Source organism: Carcharodon carcharias, chromosome 13, assembly GCF_017639515.1.
Source record: "Carcharodon carcharias isolate sCarCar2 chromosome 13, sCarCar2.pri, whole genome shotgun sequence".
NCBI classification, from domain to species: Eukaryota; Metazoa; Chordata; class Chondrichthyes; order Lamniformes; family Lamnidae; genus Carcharodon; species Carcharodon carcharias.
In genome coordinates, this window is record NC_054479.1 from 2,397,981 (window position 1) to 2,420,432 (window position 22,452).

Here is a 22,452-nt window from a genome sequence, read left to right on the forward strand (position 1 = left end):
CACAGACAGACATAGCTTCAGTCATTTTAAAAGGTCATTGTCCAGTTTTTAAAATTTTAGAAATTAACAATGAGGATATATAATATGCAGTGTGAAGTTTGAGTTCCCTGACAGATTTCACACTGCTACTATGCAGCAGCAACACGAGTGGTACTCTCCACTAACAGGAAGCAGCCTTCAAGTCAAAAAGGCATTCTGCCTATCACACGAATGAGTAATATGGTAGATGAGTTTCAGTGCCAGTGTGATGCCAGGCATGTTGGTTGGCTGTCAGTCCCAATGCCTGGCGGATCATATCAAACAATGCATCCCTTTGGCTGCTCACATCAGGCAAAGTACTGAATGTACCCAACCAGCTCATGCTTGCAAAACTCAAAACATAGTGTCCAACATTTGATGTGATTCTGTAATTGGACAACACTTGTTAAACAATCTTGATTATGCTAAGAATTACACTGACAACCAATTTAAAGCTATCAGTCGGGCTCACAGCGTGATTCACTTATGTGTGCTACATAAAGAAGATACATAAATTCACACACACTGGGTCCAGTCCTTTGCAGACAGAAGGAGGATGTCCATACGTTGTTCCATTTTCAACTAAACAAAAGCTTGGGAGTCAGCCATTCCCTGGTTCATTCCCCATGGCAATATCTTGATCAATCGGAGTTGACCTGCCTGGTTTGAATTTAAACAAAAGCTTGGCAGTTAACTGTTGTTTGGTGCATTCTCCATGGCAACTCCTCTGCCAATCAGAGTCCACTTGCTAACCAATCAGCACTCTCTTCTCATGCAGTATAAATGATGATCCCTTTACAATTGGTATTCTTGTGTCTGTCCTGATGAATGCAAGATGCAAAACTTCCAAAGCATGTCTCTTTTTTTCAGCAATTACTAAGAGAAGCAAAAAGGAAGTAGGAAAAGGCAGCAAACATAAAAGGGAATCCCAAAGTCTTCTCTGAGCATATAAATAATAAAATGGTGGTAAAAGTGGGGAGTAGGGCCAATTAGGAACCAAAAAGGGGATTTACAGACTGAGGGAGGGAGCTTAGCTGAGGTATTAAATGAATCATTTGCACCGTCTTTACCAAGGATGAAGATGCTACCCAGGTCATGGTGAAAGAGGAGGTAATTCAGACATGAGAAGGTTTTTCAATTTATAAGAAGGAATTATTGGATAGGCTACCTGTAGTTAAAAGTTGATAAGGCACTGGATGTGATGCATCCAAGGATGCTGAGGGATATGAGAGTGGAAATTGTGGAAGCACTAGCCATAATTTTTCGTCTTCTTTAGACTCTGGTGGTGCCAGAGGACTGGAGAATTGCAAATGTTACACCCTTGTTCAATCAGTGCTGTGACCTTTGCTTTTCCTGATATATACTGATGACCTGGACATTGGTGTACAGGGCATGATTTCAAAATTTGCGATCTCAAGAAACTTGGAGGTATTGTAATCTGTGAGGAGGAAAGTCTGGAACCTCAAAGGTTGTAGACAAGTTGGTGGAATGGGCAGTCAGGTGACAGATGAAGTTCAATGCGGAGAAATGAGAGGTGATTCACTTTGGTAAGAAGAACGTGGAGAGACAGTGTAAAATAAAGGGTTCAGCTCTAAATGGGGTGCAGGAGCTGAAGCACCTGGGTATATATGTGCATAAGTCATTGAAGGCGTCAGGACAGGTTGAGAAAGCGGTTAATAAAGTATACAGTATCCTAGGCTTTATTAATAGGGGCATAGAGTATTAGAGCAAGGAGGTTATGTTGAACTTACGTGAGACATTAGTTCGGCCTCAGCTAAGTATTGCATCCAGTTCTGGGTGCCACACTTTAGGAAGGATGTGAATATATTGGAGAGAAAGTATAGAAAAGGTTCACAAGCATGGTTTCAGGGATGAGGAAGTTCAGTTATAAAGATAGGTTGGAGAAGTTAGGACTGTTTTCTTTGAAGAGTAGGCTGAGAGGAGAAGTGATTGAGGTATTCAAAATCATGAGGGATATGGACAGAGTAGGTAGGGAGAAACGGTTCCCACTTGTGAAAAAATTGAGAATGAGAGAGTACAGATTTAAAATAATTGGCAAAAAAAGCAAAAGTGATATGAGAGAGAACTTTTTCACAGTGGGTGGTTAGGGTCTGGAATGCACTGCCTGAAAGTGCAGTGAGATAAGTTTAACTGACTCATTCAAAAGGATATTAGACTGCTATTTGAAAAGGATGTGCAGGGTTACGAGGAGAAGGGAGGAGAATGTCACTGGGTGAATTGCTCATGCGGAGAGCTGGTGCAGTCATGATGGGCTGATTGGCCTCCTGTGCTCTAACAGTTCTGTGATGTAAATAGTAAGCAGGTAATAAGTGGTGGAGTGGATCCTATTGGGACAAAGAGAATGGTATATATACTTACAGGTATAGGACAGGGCTAGAATACTTAATTAATTCTTTGGTGTTTACTGAAGAAGGAGAATCTGACAATATTGTTAGAAGCAGAGATAGTGGAAGCAATGGATTGTGTCAAAATTGAAAGGAAGGAGGAGAAAGGAAGGAAAGGCTGCCTGTGCTTAAGGTAGATAAGTCACCTGGTCTGGATGGCTTGCCATCCACAAAGGAAGCGAGGGTTGAGATAGCGGAAGGGCTTGCCTTAATTTTTGAAGCCTCCCTAGCTATGGGGGAAGTGCCAGAGGAGCGGACAGTGGCAAATGTGACACCCTTATTGAAGAAAGGGTGCAAGAACAGTCCCAGCAACTACACACTAGCTAACATCAGCAGCGGGTAAGGTTTTGGAATCCTTAATTGGGGGACAAAATCAACAAGTACTTGGAGAGGTTTGAGTTAATTCAGGAGAGCTGGCGCAGATTTAAAAAAGGCAGACCATGCTTGACTAATCGAATTGAATTTTTTAATGAAGTAACATAGAAGGTTCATGAAGGGAATGTGGTGGATGTTGCTTTCTACATGGATTTTAAGAAAGCATTTGACAAGGCACCACATAAAGGCTGATTAAAAAAATTGAGACTTATAAAATAGGAGGATCAGTGTATATGTATATAAGTGTATAAATGTATAAATGACTTGGATCTTGGAATATGGAGTAAAATTGCCAAATTTGCTGATGATACCAAACTTGGAGAAGTGGCAAACAGTGAGGATGATACAATTTGACTACAACAGGATATAGGCCAGCAGAATGGGCAGACAAGTTGCAGATGGAATTTAATATAGAGGAGTGTGACACTTTGGCAGAAGGGATGGGAAGACTTTATGGCACAATACTAATAAGTGCATGAATAGAGGGTTCGGGGGGTGCATATGCATTGATCTTTGGAGATGCCAGGACATATTGAGAGAGTGGTTGGAAAAGCACATGGGATCTTGAGCTTGATAAATAGAAACATTGGGTACAGAAACAGCTAACTTTTTATGTTGAATGTATATAAAGCTCTGGTTAGATCCCAACTGGAGTATTGCATCCAATTTTAGGTCACTGACGCCCAGTTTGGGTTCTGCCAGGATCACTCAGCTCCTGACCTCATTACAGTCCTGGTTCAAACATGGACAAAAGAGCTGAACTCTTGAGGTGAGGCGAGAGTGACTGCCCTTGACATCAAGGCTGCATTTGACAGTGTGGCATCAAGGAGCCCTAGCAAAACTGAAGTCAATGAGAATTGGGGAAAAACTCTCCACTAGCTGGAGTCATACCTAGCACAAAGGAAGATAGTTGTGGTTGTTGGAGGTCAGTCATCTCAGCTCCAGGACACCACCAAAGCTGTTCTTCAGGGTAGTGTCCTCGGCCCAACCATCTTCAGCTGCATCATCAATGACCTTCCTTCCATCGTAAGGTCAGAAGTGGGGATGTTCGCTGATGATTGCACAATGTTCAGCATCATTCGCGGGGGCTCAGGTACTGAAGCAGTTCATGTCCAAATGCAGCAAGTCCTGGACAATATCCAGGCTTGGGTTGACAAGTGGCAAGTAACATTCGCACCACACAAATGTCAGACAATGACCATCACTGCCCCTTGATGTTCAATGGCATTACCATCACTATCAACATCCTGGGGGTTACCATTGACCAGAAACTGAACTGGACTAGCCATATAAATACTGTGGCTATAAGAGCAGGTCAGAGGCTGGGAATCATGTGACGAGTAAACCACCACCTGACTCCCCAAAGCCTTTCCGCCATCTACAAGGCACAAGTCAGGAGTGTGATGGAATGCTCTCCACTTGCCTGGATGAGTGCAGCTCCAACAACACTCAAGAAGCTTGACACCATCCAGGATGAAGCAGGATGTGATTGGCACCACATCCACAAACATTTACCTCCACCACCGACGCACAGTAGCAGCAGTGTGTACCATCTACAAGATGCATTGCAGGAATTCACCAAGGCTCCTTTGACAGCACCTTCCGAACCCACGACTACTACCATCTAGAAGGACAAGGGCAGCAGATAGATGGGAACACCACCACCTGGAAGTTCCCCTCCAAGTCACTCACCATCCTGACTTTGAAATATATCACCGTTCCTTCACTGTCGCTGGGTCAAAATCCTGGAACTCTGTTACTAACAGCACTGTGGGTGTACCTACACCACGTGGACTGCAGCGGTTTAAGAAGGCAGCTCACCACCACCTTTTCAAGGGCAATTAGGGATGGGCAATAAATGCTGGACCAGCCACATCCCATAAATGAATTTTAAAAAAACTTCAGGAAAGATGTGAAGGTTCTTGACAGGGTGCAGAGGACATTTACCAGAATGGTTCCAAGGATTCTGAAAGGGTTTGGTGGGGGGTTGGGGGGGGGGGGGGGGGGGGGGGGGGGGGGGGGGGGGGGGTTTAGTTACAAGGTTAGGTTGGAAAGGCTGGAGTTGTTCTCATTGGAGAAAAGAGATTAAGGGAAGATTTAATAGAGGACACAAGGTTATGACAGACTTAGATGAGATGGATGAGGAAAAACCATTAGCTGATTGCAGAAGGACTTGGGGATACAGATGTAAGATTTTGTGCAGAAGATGGAGGGGAACAGTGAGGAAGAACCTAGAGCTCGCTTTCCATGAGGATGGTGGAAGGAGAAACAATCAATGATTCCAAAAGTAAATTGGATGGACATTTGAAGGAATTAAACTTTGCAAGGCTATGGGGAAGTGGGACCGGCTGAATTGCTCCTCAGAGAGTCACGATGGACCTGATGAGCCAAATGGCCTTTTCCCATACTGTAAATAACTTTATGGGCAGAATTAAAATTCACGTTTAACACTTCCCTGTTCATGTGACCGAGTCACATGTGGGGACATGTTTTCCTTATTTTTAAAATTTTTGTTTCTCATCTTAAAAATTTTCAGCTCCCTGAGGCAGCTCTGTGCCTTCAGGGAGCTTTCACTGAGCGCACCCCCGCACATGCGCACACAATTCATTGCCACAGAAGGCTGTGGAGGCCAGGTCATTGAGTGTATTTAAGACCGAGATAGATAGGTTCTTGATTGGTATGGGGATCAAAGGTTATGGGGCAAAGGCGGGAGAATGGGGTTGAGAAACTTATCAGCCAAGATTGAATGGCGGAGCAGATTCGATGGGCCGAATGGCCTAATTCTGCTCCTATGTCTTATGGTCTTATTAGCGCTGATGCTCCTCCCATTCCCACCCAGGCAGCGCTGAGGTCATCAGCACGCATTTCATGCAGGCTGGCTGTTAATTGGCCAGCCAGAGTGATATCGTGGTCGGGGCCCAATCGCAGGTGGCAGAACATTGCCTGGGTGCTCCCGGGCCTGCCCACCCGACAAGGGGAAAATCCCACTCTCTGACTCTTGTGTCCACATATACTTTCCAAGAAGGGTAACCAAGTAGTAGACAAGAGCAGTATTAATCCAGGGACAGAGGTCAGCTGTGGTGAACGAACTAACTGAAGATAACTGAAACAGAGCCAAACCCAACATCCTTCCTATTATTTGTGGCTCAGAACTCCTTCAGTGTGTCATTAATTCATTTGTTTCAAACAGAATTCTTGAATCACAGACAGACTGTAGGATTTGCAGACTCCACCTACAGTAGAGACAAGTCTGTGGACTCATATAAGAATCGACCCAGATCAAAAGGCAGTAGTTCTCCCCCAGGCCAAAGATCGTCTTCTGTACCCCCTTCAAATCGGAGGTTGACGCCCACTTCTACACCAAGTAAGAATATTTCTTCAAATATTTAGAAGCTTGATTATTGACTCTTTCCTCTTCTCCATTTTTGTTAACTTGTCTAGAACTTTTCCTACATTGACTTCTGTCAGTCATGGCAAAAGTATAGTAGCAAAAACCAGGATTGTGTTTTTTGATACATTCTTACTTTTATGTTTGAGTGACTTCACAATAGTAAACCTCATTAGAATGAAATCCTTATCTCCAATTTCTCATTAATACTGCATATCTTCCATAATAACTTGAGTATGTAACAAACGACTACCTGATTGGTAGAAGGCGAGCTAGATGGACCTTGGTCTTTCTGTTTTTGTCTAGCAATTCCTATGTTTACATTTTCTAAAGCTGAGTGTATGTTGCATGGACTTCACTATGATGCATTACACAGAAATTATTATTTTGTAACTTGCATTTATATGGCACCTTTAATATCAGCATGATGTCCCAAAGTGCTTCACAGCCAATTAGTTACTTTTGAACTGTAATCCCTGTTGTTGTGTAAGCAAAGACAGAGCCAATTAGTGCACAATATGATACCACTACAAGCAAAGAGGTAATATGGCTTAAATGCACAATGCTCTGACTCCGATGTGAGCGCTACCACTGAGCCAAACAGCAAAGAAATCTAGAATACTAGTTTAAAACACTGTGGCTAGGAAGTATGTGTAGGTCAACAGAGATGAGGGTGATGGATGTGTGAACAGGATCCGTACAACACGGGTTTGGAGTGTGGTGGATGAGAGGGTAGCAACCGAGAAGAGTTAGCATAGTGAAGTCTCAAGGCTGTGTAATAGGGTTTCAATGCCAAAAGGATGAAGATAGGCCGTGTTGAGGAAGTAAGTAGTCTTGAATAAAAAGTTGTGGGGGTTGGAGATGCTGTGGTGTTTAAAGCTCCACTCGGAGTTGAACATGATGTCAATAGTACCAACAATATGGTTCAACCTGGGAATTGACAGAGGGAAATTGAGTCAGTGGGAAGAGAATGAAGCTTGTGCGTTGAGTCAAAGTCCGTGACTACAGTCTTCAGACTGTTGAGCTGGGGATGTTGTGAATTGTCTAAGATTTTATGTCTGACAAACAGTCTGACAGCACAGAAACAATTAACAAGTCAGGAGTAGTGGTGGTGAAGAGGTAGAGATGGGTATTGTCACTGTACATGTGAAAGAGGATCCATGCTTGCCAAGGAGCAACATGTAGAGAATGGAAGAGGAGGGGTCCTCATGGGTGATGGTAGGGCATGGAAGAGAAGACTTTGCTGAAAATGTATTCCTGTGTTTAGACAGGAATATAAGGACAGTCAGATGGAGCAGAATCATTGAAGGGGGATAACATTGTCAACTTCATTAAACATTGTGGAAGAGTGAAGGAGGGATGGTTTTCAATAGTGTAGTCACAAAAAAATTCCATTTGTGACTTTTGTGGTGGCATTTTAGTGATGTGAGTAGGCAGGATTGGATGTGTTTCAGTAGAGATGGCCACAGAGTTGGAAGATGAGAATGCATTCAAAGAACTTGGGGAGGAAAGGGAGATTGGAGATGGGGCATAATTGACAAGGATGGATGATTTGAGGGTGAGTTTTTGAGAGAGGGTGATGCAAGTATGGGGAGAGGGACGGTGTCAGAAATGGAAATCATTCGTATCAGATAACAATGATCAAAAAAAGGAGTTGAGTGGTCAGGAATTGAAGGGGAAGGTCATTGAGCAGGAGAGTTCTCATTTACGAGTATAGGATAGAGAGAGAGATGAGAAATTGCAAAAAAGAGTTAGTGTGTGCGAGACTTGCGAAGGTTAAGGGCTGCGGGCAGGAAGAAGGAGAGAGTTGAAGACACCTGTACGAATGGTCCTTATTTTGAAGACAAAGATCCTTTGTGAACTTCTCGCCATTTGCCAAAACCGAATTAACTTCCCTCGCGGGGGAAGAGAACAAAATCCACACTTGGAACCAAAGTTTCTGATAGAATGAGTAGGAGGGTGTTGTGTATAGATGAAGTGAATGTGATATTCAAAGAATGAGGAACACATCACCTTTTATTTTCACCTCCCTGTTAGCAATAATGATGGCAACAGTTTAAACAAATATGTTTGCAGCATTTTCTTGGGTGTCTGTGCATTTATGAAAGAATAACTTGAACTATGGGTGTGCAACTCCCACTTGAATCTTAAATATTTTCTAAAATAAATTCTGAAGAATTGTGTGACATTGCTCTTGTGTTACAGAATGATGACGTACAGCTGCAGAGATGTTAGCTATATTTATGAGTTTTAAAAAATCAGCAAAAATTGGAATGTTGTGAAATTTTTACTTCCTTGTTCGTGTAATCAATAATTTGAAAAACAAAATCTTCATCCAGTTTATTCTCTGAGCATATGATTTTGCAGTTAGGGATTTGCCTCAATAAGACTTCCTAAAATTAGATTTGATAATTCTGTTAACATACAAAACTTTGAAAATTTGTCCTGCAAAGCAGTGAGCAGTGAAGTAAGGGATGGACAATAAAAGCTGGCTGGGTCAAGAACCCACACCCTATGAACGTGGAAAAAAAATATAGGCATGATTCCAGCTCTTGAAACGTGCCACGTGCTGAGGTACTGAGAGAATGTGTGTGTACTGGGAAGTCATATCAGGGCAGTTAATGGTATTTTTTGGCCTCCAGCTATAGAACATACTAGCATTCTGGCAGCAGGTCACTTGCCTGCTCTGTCAGCAGCAGATACCAGAACTGGGGACTGAAGATGGGAAATAATTTAGCGGAAGAAAGTGATATATAAAAAATTTGGCATAAATATCTGTATTGCCTATTGGCTTGTTTTTTCCCCCTGGAGGATGCAGTGACCCAGCTGTTGACAGATTTTAAAAAGCACCCATTTAGATACTGATTTTTTTCTCTCTCTCTCTCTTTGGCAGCTAAACGAAACACTTTGTTAACATCATTGTCTGCTAAGTCCAGTCCCAAACGTTGTCCTAAAGAGAACCTGTCCCCTGGATTTAATCACATCCTTGGCAAAGAAGAAAACACAGTGACAAGGTAATGCTCTCCATTAGGTAAAATCTAAACTTCAGAATAACAGGTCATTAACCATGAGCCCTTCATCAAATAGTGAGACAGCGGGGCTTGCTCGTGCAATGTGGACATTGTATGGTGTGTAAGTAGAGGGAGGATGCTGCTCTCAATGCATTTGTATGAAGATGTTTCAGGCTGGAGTATTAAATCCTTTTTATGTTTACCTGTTTAAATATATTATGTAATGCTTTGTTAATACAAAGGTTGACTAATGTTAAATTTTAAAATACATTTTAAAAAGTTGTGAACCTATATTTAGTCAAAATGACATGGAACAATTATTATAATTGTCATGGGCAGAGAGTCATTACAGCCCAGCTGGAGGACAGAGATCTAGTTGGTTTAGCTGGTCTAGTTGGTTTCTGGCAATTGAGTACAGGTACTACATGGGGAGGATTTTCCCCTTGTCGGGCAGGCCCACAATCGACCACGAGACTGACCACTGCCCGCGATCGGGCTCCGACCGTAACATCGTGCTGGCTAGTCAATTAACAGCCAGCCAGCGTGAAATGCGTGCTGAGAGCCTCAGTGCTGCTGGGGTGGGGGCAGGAGGAGCATGAGCGCTGAAGTGTGCACATGCATGGGGGAGCACACACTGACAGCTCCCTGAAGGCACAGAGCTGCCTCAGGGTGCTGAAGGATTTGAAAATGAAAAATAAATATTTTACATGTCCCCACATGTGACTCAGCGACATGAAAAGGGACATGTAAAAAAGGATGTTTAAAAATTTTTACTGTTTTTAGTAAGCGTTGGAAACCTCATCCTGCCCGGTTGAGCGGGCAGCAAAAAATGCTTTATTAATTACTTAAGGGCCTTAATAGGCCTCTTACTTGTTGGCGGACGCACTGCAGCCTCTCGTGTGCACCCACCAACGGAAAGGTTGCGAGAGTGTGCGATGGCGTCGGGGGCACTCGCCCGACATCATCGTACACTATTTCATTCCCGTTCGGGTTAGGCACGTGCCCACCCACGGGATGGAAATTTCTGTCCCATGTTGCTGCTAGGTTCTTTTTATATAATCTTTCAATTGGTTAATTTTATTGCAATTTTTTCACATTTGGTTATGTAGAATATTTGAATTTTCGATTTTAACCAACTTTTGACTACGGTGGCATATATATGAACTTAGTCAAGTGACAGTGCTCCAGTCTCGAGCTGTGCCATTACGAAAAGCTGAATATGTTCCTAAATGGCAAATACTGCACAAAACATTTGGTTGGATGCATTAAAATGTTGTCTACATAATGCCACTGTTATGGTTAATAATGTATGTTTTATGTTATTTAGTTATGTTATAAAATACCAGTAAACCTTGTGCAATTAATACCATATGGACAAAAACAAGTGGCAAAAATGAAGGTCGACTCTGACTTCTGTCTTATTGGATTAAGACTGAACAAACCTGAAATAAGTGGTCCACTAGTCTGTGGATACCATATTCAGCATTGCTTCAAACTGTATGTGAGATTCATGCCAAAACAGTAATGGAACTGTTATTAATGTGTGAAGATCACATGAGAATCAGCCACGTGCATATATCATATATCCTAGTACCAAACTATTTGACAAAGGAAATGAGAAATGTGAATTTAGACATTTTCCTAATTTGGCTCAACAATCAGTGTTGCAAGTTTGGTTGGCGTTGCATCAGCCCGTTGATTGGGTCTGGGTAAGCAGCACGTGAACTACCATAGTGATGGTACTGAATTGGCCTTGGGTGTTCCAATTTCTACATTTCTGGAATACTGACTTTGGAATGAAATTAGTGGTTTGCACAAAGGGTTTTTTTGTTATTCAAAGAATAACTATTATGTTTTCAGTGTGCAATCTTCCTTTTTGATGAATCATTTTATTTTTAGATTTGATGTGCACTTGGATGAAATGGAGCTTCCTAGTTCAGTCCCCTCTCAAAGTTCAAGTCCAAGAAAGAGACTTCAGTTTTTCCCACTAGAAAATACAAAAGGTAAACATGTATAATAAATTTTTTGAGAATTTTTTTCTAAATTGCAAAAACTGAAAGTGAAGGTATTTAATTGTTCATTTTTAAAAATCCCATTAATTATTTTTTGCAGCAATGCAAAATTCAAGGAATTGTGTTGATGACAAGTTTCAAGTTGAATCACTTTCAGATTCTGTACTAGATGCAGTGAAGCTGGGATCTTTTACTAGTCGGCCTGCTTGGGAAGACAAGGCAACCACTTTTCAGAAAGAGAAGAAAATTCCTGTACTACAAACACCCTATGAGACAGAACTGACATACAAAGCAAGAATGGAGGCACTAGGAGAGACTGAGAAGCTTTTCGATACACTTACACAAGAAAAGCAACAGGTAATGAAGCAAATTACAATTCATGTCCATAAATTTGGAACAATTTCAGTTAAAGTTGTTTATTAGCAATTATACCTTGTACTAAAGTCTTGGGATTTAGAGAAAACCTTCTGCAATTGATAGTGTATTAACACTAGCAGGTAATGTGGAAATAAAAATTTTTGCATTATTTTTACGCGCAGTATGTTTTACAAATAGTGTCCTTTAAAACCAAGCCAGAAAAAATCCTGTGTCCAGCAAAGTATGTGCAATTTCAGGTGAAGACAGTGGTGTAGTAGTTAAGTCCCTGGAAGAGTAATCCAGATGTCCAGGCTAATGTTCTGGGAACGTGGTTTCAACTCCCACCATGGCAGCTGGTGGAATTTAAGTTCAATTGATAAACCTGGAACATAAAGCTAGCTATGGCAACAATTGTCAGTTTATGCAAAAACCCATCTGGTTCACTAATGTCCTTTAAGAAAAGAAATCTGCCATCTTTACCTGGCCTACATGTGACCTCAGACATTAGATTGATTCCTAACTGCCCTCTGAAATGGCCTAGTATGCCACTCAGATCAAGGGTATTTAGAGGTGGGCAACAAATACTGGCCTTGCTGGCCCATACCTACAGATTGGATGTATTAGATAAATAAGGTTTTCCTGCTAAACAGGGATTGCCAGCCTCCAATGGAACAGGTTTCATTGATCAGTCTTTTGCTTACATGAGAAATGATGCTGGAAGAAGGGGGAATATTTTAATAAATGGACTGTAGAGCTAAATAAATCTGTTAAAGGGATTGCTGTTCATAGTGCGTCAGAATACTTTTGCAGTTTAATGTCAAATGGTGTGATGAAATAATGCATTCAAAAATATATAAGTGTAATAAGAATTATGGAACACCTACTTACCTGGTTTGGGATTCAGATTTTTTTCTCTCAAACTGGAGCCAGGCATGAACTGTCTTAAAATGGGTTTTGAAGATAAGCTTGCCCGATGTGGCTAGCTATTTCAGACAATCCCGTGATGAGATGAGAATCCAATAGTATTGTGAGTTGGTTTAAATGGGGGATGAAAGAGTTCGCACACAATGACCTATTCGTTAGCAATGTCCAGTCGTTCAGGAAACATACACCTTGGGGTTGACTTTATTTTTTGACCTGTACAAGTCTTTGAAGAGAGGCTCTTTAAAAACCACCACACAACACTTGATAGCAATGGAGGCGGGTCAGGGGTGTGTGATGAATTGTGTTGTAACTGCTGATAGGACAGATAGCATATCTATCCCTCAGAAGATATTTTTATTTTTGTTATGGTATGCAAACAGAAATTTAACTGATTATACCAAGTGATTTTTTTTTTCCATCCTGGTTGGTGTTCATTTATGTTTTGTAGAGCAGAATAAAGCAACTTATGAACTGAGCTAAATGAGGCCTCAATGTGTCTGCCTTTGGAAATTAAAGGAATGCAGAATCTGGTCAACATTACAAGAGTTTTATTGTTCTGGTCGGTGAGTGGGGGCGTGGCCTGCTCACCGACGGGTAAAATGAAGTGCGGTGACATTGGGCAGGCATCCCAACTCACCGCATGTCACTTAGATTTTCAGTCTGGCGGGTGTGCAGCCGAGTTGGCTGTGCACCCACCAAACTGTCAAAGGCCTAATAAGGCCTGTTAAAAACTAATTATAACAGTTAAATGAGCTGCCCGTCCAACCTTAAGGTTGGCGGGCGGGCGAATAGGCCAGGCGGCCTGTCACATGAGAGAACATGTTTTAAATTTGTTTTCCTTTATTTAAATTTTAAAACCTTAAACTGATCTCCCTGAGACATCTCTGTGCCCCAGGGAGATTTTTTGCATTCTTTCGCACGCATGCACAGAAGAGGTCAGGGCCCAACTCAGGGAATTCTCTGCCGCCCGCACAAGGAGCACTTAGCGCTTCCGGGTGAGCATCACACTGGGCGAGCCAATTGTAAAATGGCGGCACAGACCCGATCGGGGGTGCTGTTCGGGTTCGCACTTGCTCCCACCCACCCCTGCAAAACCCCTTCGACAGGGCGAAAACTCAGCCCCATATGAATTGAAGTACAAGGGATCAGTCAAAATGGAACAATGCAGATTACCTGATTGTGGAAAGGTGATGGAACAAGGTATATGTAAGCAAATATGTGAAAAGAATAAAGGACAGAGAATAACAATCATGGGAGATTTTAATCACCCTCAAATAAGCTGGCAAGGAGGAGCAGTGATGGGGTTAGAGGGAATGACGTTTTAAAATGTGTGCTGTTTCCTTTCTGACACATTATATAAAAAGCCCAACAGAGAATGCTGACAAAATATTGGTAGAAGTGGAGAAGGTAGAAGCCATTAATGGGGTGAAAATTGATGGGCAAGATATACTGGAAAGGCTGGCGATATACTTAGAATGGATAAGTCGCCTGGTCTGGATGGCTTGCATCCCAGGTTGCTGAAGCAAGTGAGGGTGGAGATAGCAGAAGGAACTTGCCAAAAATCTTCCAATTTTCCCTAGAAATGGGGAGGTGCCAGAGGATTAGAGAGTTGCAAATGTTAACGCCCTTGTTCATGACAGGGTGTAAGGACATTCCTAGTAACTACAGGTTAGTTGAACATCAGTGGTGGATAAGGTTTTAGAAACCGTAATCAGGGAAAAAATTGAAAAGGCACTGAGAGATTGGAGTTAACTAAGGAGAGCCAGCATGGATTTAGAAAAGGCAGATCAAAAGAAGAATTTTTTGATGAAGTAACGGATAAGGCTGATGAAGTGGATGTTACCTATATGCATTCTAAGAAAGCATTTGACAAAGTACCACACATAAAAGTTAACAAAATTCAGATTCTTAGAATAGGAGGGCCAGTGTAAGCTTGGATTAAAAAAAAGTTTTAAGGGCAGAAAACAATGAGTTGTGGTAAATAGTTGTTTTCCAGACTGGAGGATGGTGGACAGGGGTATTCCCCAACATTCAGTGCTGTGTTCCGATCCCAGCTAATGTTAATACTGGACAAGTCAGATCCCAGGATGAAAAAAACCTGGCTTGAAAGGTCCTAACTTTGTTTTTTTAAGAAACCATGGAGGAAAGTTACCAAACAAGTTCACAGGAGTTCACTTATGAAGTTTTAACATAAAGAATAAAACATTTATTAAACAAGGAAAAATGAAGTATAATTACAACAGACGAAAAGGTTAGAAAGTTCTCAATACAAACACAGGAAAATGATTCAAATATTCACTATTTCTTCACCCCAGCTATATCTTTACAGAAACATACAAATTCGGAAAGATAAAACAATTTATCATATCTATCTTATACTCTAGTAAGGGTAAGTATGCAGTACATGTGAACCAACTGGTGAACTGTGGTCAGACACAGCATACTCCAAAGTAAATGACGGATGTGACCAAAGTAGGTTCTATGGATTTTCAACAACTCACCCAGGCGCTTGTTACACTATCACTAAAACACTCTTTCTTTCTCAAGAAGGTTTCCAATCTCCATGTTCCAAGAATTCGCCTTGGAATTCTCCCCAAAGGTCGCTCCCACTCAGGCAGCTTCAATGAGAATCCACCTCCAGGGTTTGAACCTCGTCTTCTGGGATTCCTTTCCCCTGGATCTCTGCATAAACTCAAGCTTCACCTTCCAAGCACACTTTCAGATCTTGCAGCTGCCTGAGTGGGAGCAACCTTTGGAGAGAATTCCAAGGCGAGTTCTTGGAACATGGAGATTCAAAACCTTCTTGAGAAAGGTTGCTCTCTTTGGGCAAAGGAGGTTGAGAGGAAATTTGATAGAGGTCTGCAAGATTATGACAGGTTTAGATAGGATAGACAAAGAAAAGCTGTTCCCATTTGTTGATAGTGCAAGTTGTCCTTGCAAGAGATACAGGAGAATGTGAGGAAGAATTTTTTTATACAGCAAATGGTAATGACCTGGAACTCTGTCTACAAAAGCGATGGAAGCAGAGACAATAAATGATTTCAAAAGGAAATTGGGTGAGCACTTGAGGGAAATAAACTAACAGGGTCACGGGGATGGAACAGGAGTGTGGGACTGACAGGATTGCTCTGCAGAGTGGCAGCATGGACTCAGTGGGGCTGAATGACCCCCTCCTGTGCCGTACTGACTTCTACTCTATGATGAGAAAGGGAGCACTGCATTACCTAATAATGGCAAATGAACCAGAAGATAGAAACAGGGGTAGTTATTTAGCCCCTCGAGCCTATTCTGCCATTCAATGACAAAAAGGGAATACGAAGAGTTAGGAAAGAAGTCAAATAAACAATAGGAAGGCAAAGAAACTTCAAAATTAAATTATCAAGGAATATAAAAAGAAATAGTAAAGCATTCTACAGATCAATAACAAAAGAAAAATCAGGCTAGTCTTATGGTTGCAAAGGCATAACACATGATAAACTCACAGGTAATGACAGAAAATGCAAAAATATTAAATAATTATTTTGCCTCAGTATTTGGCAGGGTGACTAACATGACAGAGGAAGAAATCAAAAACGATATGAAGACATTTAAGATAGAAGATGTGTTGATAATGGATAAATTCATCAAACTTGGAGAAGATGAAACCCCTTGGCTAGGATTGCATCAGCGCATATTAAAGGAAGCTAGGGAAGTGATAGCAGAGCCACTATTATGTATAAATAAACATTAGTCAGAAAAGGGAATAATGTAGTGGAGTAATGGATAGCAAATGTGTTCCCTTTAGATAGTTCTCTGGACTTGTCCTTTGACCAATTAGACTAACAATAGTGATAGGAAAGATAATGGAATCCTTACTGAAATAGAAAAAGATCTAGAAACTGAAGATATAATAGGCAGCACAGGTTCTAAAAGGGAAGATTTTGTTTGAGTAATCTCACAAAATTCTTTGAAGAAGTAACAGGGTAAATATGGGTAATACATTAGGCATATTATGTTTGGATATTCAAAAGAACCTTTCATGGCAGACTTTTGGCTAAGGTCATAATATGCGGAGTCAGGGGATGAGTAGCAGGATAGCAAACTGGCTACAAGTCAGAAAACAGAGTAGGAGTTAAAGAGAGTTACTTGGATTGGCAAAAGATGGAAAGTGATGTTCCACAAGATTTGGTGCTGGGACCTCTGTTGTTTACGATTTACATATAAATGCTTTGGACCCTGGAATCGGTAGTACATTTTTGAAATTTGTGGATGACACCAAGTTGGGCTCTATAGTTAACCCAGAGGAAGATGTGACAAAATACAACAAGGCATACATAAACCTGCAGAATATAATTAGCAAATAATCTTCAACATAGATAAGTGTGGGGTGTACTTTTTGGTTGGAAGAATGAGAAAACCTCACTACTTGGAATAAGTTAACTAAATGTGATAGCGAAACTGACTGATACAGGTATATACACAAATCACTAAGGTAGTGACATAAGTTAATAAGGCTATTTTTTGAAAAGCAAACAAAGCACTGGGGTTCATTATGAGAGATATAGAATTGAAAAGTAGAAAAATTATGTTGCATTTATGTAGAACCTTGGTTAGACCACACTTGAAGTACTGTGAACAGTCCTGGTCTACATATGATAGAGGCATTGGAGAAGGTGCACCAAAATGATACCAGAAGTGTGAGATTATAGCTAATAGGAAGGATTGAATAGGATAAGGCTGAGCATGTCCTGATAGAGGGTCTTGAGATTATGAAAGGGTTTGATGGGTTAGAGAAGATATTTCCAATTACAGATTAGACTGTGGGCCATAAATATAAGACAGTCACTAACAAATCCGGTAGGGAATTCAGAATGAACATCTTTACCTGGAGAGTGGTTAGGATGTTGAACTCCCTACCACATGGAGTGGTTGAATAGCATGGATGTGTTTAAGGGAAAGCTAGGTAAACATATGAAGAAGAAATTAATAGAAGGATGTGTTCATAGTATTAGATAAAAAAGGGTGGGAAGAGGCTTGTATTGAGCATAAATACTCGCATGGGCCTGTTAGACTGAATGGCCTGTGCTGTAAGTGCTATGTAATAATGCTGGCAAGTATTGAGCAGCAGGAGTCAAATTCGATTAAAAGACAGGCAACCGGAGTGCTTACGGGCATGACAGACTCCGCTGAACCCTGGTAGATGTCTTTAGTGTTACAAATACCTAGCTCATGGTTCAGAGTAATGTTTCAGTGGTAATTTTTAGTTCTGGGAAGATTAATGTTTAACTGTAGAAAATGGGATGAATGCAACTAAAGCAGCTTGAAGACTATTACACTTCTTGAAGACCATTATACTTCAGAGTTTGGGGCCATGTTGACTTAAAGGGTTAACAGCTAGAAAAGTGAGATTTTAAAGCAGCAGGTGGGCTTACTTAATTGGAGAATTGGAGATGAGGTGTCTACACTGCTTGCAAAGAAATGCAGTTCAGAGAGTTTTGTTTTGGGAGTTAAAGCTACAGTTAATTTAAAAGCATTCAGCGCTCCCTGGAAGGCTACGTTGTCATAAAGATGGGTGGAGATTAAAGTTCTAGGGTTTCAATTTTATCTGTGCGTTGGGGGAGTGAGTGTCCAGCAGAGGAATACCAAAAAGGTGTTGCTCTTAGCAGGCTCCAGGCAGCAGAAGTGTTGCTGTTAGTTGGCTCTGTGCTGTTAGGGTTCAAGAGAAATCCTAGGGAGCTGAGAAGGTGGCAGAAGGCCACTGGCTCTGTGCTGGAAAGGGTTAGGGCTCAAAAGAAGCCCTGGGAGTCATTTATAGCTTGGTGTAGCTGGGGAGATTGGAGTTTGGTGAAATCCAGGGGCAGTGCCAGCCCAGTGACACTAATTGGCTACTAACGAGCTGAAATTGCACCAGTAAGTAGAAGCTGGAGAGTGCAGATTCGGAAATCCAGGGGAACGGAGTCTAGGGAAACGAGATTGAAATCCTGGGAGGCGTGCACTCATTGAGATAGTCTGAGTTGGAGCAGCTTGGAGGGAATTCAGAGGCTTTATTTTCGTAAGTGAAAAATTTGGAGTCCCTCATGAGAGGGACAGAGTTTCAATGAGATTCATTGACTCGGTGTTCACTAACGTCTGGGTGAGTTGCTGAGAAATTCGTGGGATCTGTCTTGGTAGCATTTGCAATTTATTAGGCATTGTGGTGTGTTCGAACACAGCTTGCCTGTCAGTTTACGTGTACTTCATATTAACCCTGTATAAGATAGATATTGTAAATTGTTTTATCTTTTTGACCTTGTATAGTAAAGTTTATTTTTGTTTGTTCAAAGCGCGTGGAATCTTGCGGCTTTATTCTCTTAGCAAGTGTCTTGAATCACTTTTTTACATAGTTCTGTTGAAGAGTCATACGGACTCGAAACATTAACTGTGTTCCTCTCCATAGATGCTGCCAGACCTGCTGAGTTTTTCCAGGTATTTTTGTTTTTGTCTTGAATCTCAAACTTTGTCAACTTTAAACAAAAGGTTATTGGTCCCAAACCAGATCGCACCAAGAACTTGGGGGTCTGCCCAAGGATCATAACAGTAAGGCAAGCCCAACTTCATTTTAATGCTGGTTATTAATAGAAGCACATGTTATTTATTATAGCAATGGATAGATTACACATGGATGCTAAAGATCGGATGAAAAATTAGAAGAATGTGGTTTTAAAAAAAATTCAGGAAAAGATTATGGAAGACCATGGAAATGCGTTGATCTTTTCTAAAGCAAAGTTTTCCAAATTCAGGAATAAACAATGTTTTTGACGGTGCTTTTTCAAGTTATGTCATCCTAAATTGGCTGTTTGGCATACAGGTGAATGGCCAGAATGAATAGATCGTGTCATGAAATCCATTGATCTGTGTATCCCTGGTTGTTAAATCAGCCGCCTGTGCAGATTGTAACATTTAAGGTACATGATGTTCCAATGTTTCTTACATTGGTTTCTGCCTAGTAACTAGGGTGGGATCCTCTGGGAGTGCTTTCATAAGTCACCAGAACAGTTCAAGGGTCATTAAACAACTCTTCTTGAGGCAGTCAGTTTCGGGGAGTCAGCCAGCCAACAAGTGCCACAGAGACCGGGACAGGCAGAAGTCCCAGTTAAGTTAAAAAGTTAGAGAAAGAGCTGTGGGGAGTAGATGTTAAATAAAGAGGGCTGTTGGAGCAAAAGTGCTCCTTTGAAGCAGTGGTGTTCTGCTTGGCATGGCCATAGATCTGAAAGTGTGCTTGTAAGCTCATGTTTGAGTGTTCTTAGGAATCCAGGGAAAAGGAATCACGGAAGTTGAGATTGAAACCCTGCCATTGTTAAAGCCATATGAGTGGGAGCGACTTTTGGAGAGAATTCCAAGGCAGGACTTCAAATGTGGAGATTGGAAACCCTTGTGAGAAAGACTAAGTTAAGTGAGATTGGTTGGCTCACAATGTGACAGACGCCTGGGCGGGGGTGTTGAAAAATCCATGGAATCGGACTTCATAGTTACCCTGAATGTTAGAGTATGAGACAGATTTGTAAATTGCTTTATCTTTCTGAACTTGTATGGTAAAGTTTGCATTTTTTTTGTTTGTTAAAAGCCCGTGGAATCTTGTGGCTTTACTCCAAAAGCAGGTGTCATCAACTCAATCTCTATGTACTTTCAACAAAATGTTATTGTTCCCTAACCGGATCTCTCCCATATGTCCTGGGGTCTGTCCAAAGATCATAACAATGGCCATTAGTAAACTGTGCAGATGAACAGATGGCACTGTAGAAAAATGAGGACAAAGGATGTTGGAATTTACAAAGAATGAAAATGACAAAGCAGGACAGACTATAACATTTATCAGGTAAAAAGCAAAATTGGAACATGACAGCTAATTGCATCTGGCAGCATTTGTAATGTATGCATTTGGAGAAATCTACACTTTATACTGAAGCAAAGTGTTAAGAACATAAGAACAGGAGTAGGCCATTTCAGCCAGTCAAGCCTGAACCACCATTCAGTTGGATCGTGGCTGATCATCTACCTCAACGCCACTTTCCTGCGCTATCTCCATATCCCTTGATGCCATTAGTATCCAGAAATCTATCAATTTCGATCTTGAACATGCTCAGTGTTTGAGCCTCCGCAGCCTTCTGGGGTACAGAATTCCAAAGATTCATCACCCTCTGAGTGAAGAAATTCTTCCTCATCTCGGTCAGAAATGGTCCACTGCTTATTCTGAGACTGGTTCTAGACTCACCCACCAGGAAAAACACCCTGATAAAAACAAAAAAACTGCGGATGCTGGAAATCCAAAACAAAAACAGAATTACCTGGAAAAACTCAGCAGGTCTGGCAGCATCGACGGAGAAGAAAAGAGTTGACGTTTCGAGTCCTCGTGACCCTTCGACAGAACTTGAGTTCGAGTCCAAGAAAGAGTTGAAATTCAATATTCATTCCGGAAGGCTGTAAAGTGCCTAGTCGGAAGATGAGGTGTTGTTCCTCCAGTTTGCGTTGGGCTTCACTGGAACAATGCAGCAAGCCAAGGACAGACATGTGGGCAAGAGAGCAGGGTGGAGTGTTAAAATGGCAAGCGACAGGGAGGTTTGGGTCATTCTTTGGTCTTGAGCTCTCTCCCCCATCCCCACCCCCTTTCTGTTTCCCCCTTTTATTTTCCAATAAATTATATAGATTTTTCTTTTCCCACCTATTTCCATTATTTTTAAATATTTTAAAATCTTTTATGCTCTCCCCACCCCCACTAGAGCTATACCTTGAGTGCCCTACCATCCATTCTTAATTAGCACATTCGTTTAGATAATATCACCAACTTTAACACCTATGTGTTCTTTTGTTCTATTGTTGTTGACATCTTTTGATGATCTGCTTCTATCACTGCTTGTTTGTCCCTACAACCACACCAACCCCCTCCACTTCTCTCTCTCTCTCTCTCTCTCTGCCCCCCCCCCAACACCTTAAACCAGCTTATATTTCAACTCTTTCTTGGACTCGGACTCAAGTTCTGTTGAAGGGTCATGAGGACTCGAAACGTCAACTCTTTTCTTCTCCGCCGATGCTGCCAGACCTGCTGAGTTTTTCCAGGTAATTCTGTTTTTGTTTAGGAAAAACACCCTGTTTATATCTACCCTGTCACGCCCTGTAAAAATTTTATAAATTTCAAGGAGATCACCTCCCATCTTTGAAACTCTAGAGAATACAGGCTCAATTTCCTCAATAGAAACAGAAAATACTGAAAAAACTCAGTAGCTCTGACAGTATCTGTGGAGAGAGAAACAGAGTTAATGTTCGGGTCGGTATAAAGGTCTACCCTTCCTCAGAGCTTGTTTTTATTTCGGATTTCCAGCATCAGCAGTATTTTGCTTTTGTCCCAGTTTCCTCAATGTCTCCTCATAAAACAATCTTGCCATCCCGGGGATTAGTTTGGTGAGTCTCTGTTGCACCAGCTCCATGGAAGGTACATCCTTAGATAAGGGGACCAAAACTGTTGAGAATACTCCAGGTGCAGTCTCACCAAAGCTCTATATAATTGCAGCAAGACGTCTTTACTGCTGTACTCAAATCCACTTGCAATGAAGGCCAACATACCATTTGTCTTCCATGTTGATTGTTGCAGCTACATGCTAGCTTTTAGTGATTCATGAACAAGGACCCTCAGGTCCCTTTGGACACCAGCACTTCCCAACCTCTCACCATTTGAGAAATACGCTGCCTTTCTGTTTTTCGTACCAAAGTGGATAACTTCACACTAATTTATATTATATTTCATCTGCCGTGGTCTTGCCCATTCATTTAGCTTGTCCAAGTCCACTCGAAGCCTCCTTGAATCCTCACAACTTATATTCCTACCTAGTTTTGTGCCATCAGCAACCTTACAAATATTACAATTGGTCCACACATCCAAATCATTTACATAAATTGTGAACAGCTGTAGCCCCCGCACTGATCCTCGCAGTGCCCCATGAGTAAAAGCC

At 41.5% G+C, this 22,452-nt stretch overlaps 1 protein-coding gene across 9 annotated transcripts in view; it reads left to right on the top strand.

Moving 5' to 3' along the window:
* Positions 1 to 22,452, top strand: part of LOC121286326 (M-phase phosphoprotein 9) — a 91,535-nt gene that overhangs the window by 66,102 nt on the left and 2,981 nt on the right. For 6 of the 9 annotated variants that reach the window (XM_041203404.1, XM_041203407.1, XM_041203402.1 and 3 more), the window contains 4 exons: positions 5,989 to 6,162; positions 9,080 to 9,200; positions 11,097 to 11,200; positions 11,310 to 11,566. In XM_041203404.1, coding sequence (XP_041059338.1) covers positions 5,989 to 6,162; positions 9,080 to 9,200; positions 11,097 to 11,200; positions 11,310 to 11,566 — 656 coding nt within the window. Of the gene's footprint in view, positions 1 to 5,988; positions 6,163 to 9,079; positions 9,201 to 11,096; positions 11,201 to 11,309; positions 11,567 to 20,072; positions 20,325 to 22,452 lie in introns of all 9 variants that reach the window. The other 3 variants (XR_005944916.1, XM_041203405.1, XM_041203406.1) reach the window with 3 other exon arrangements.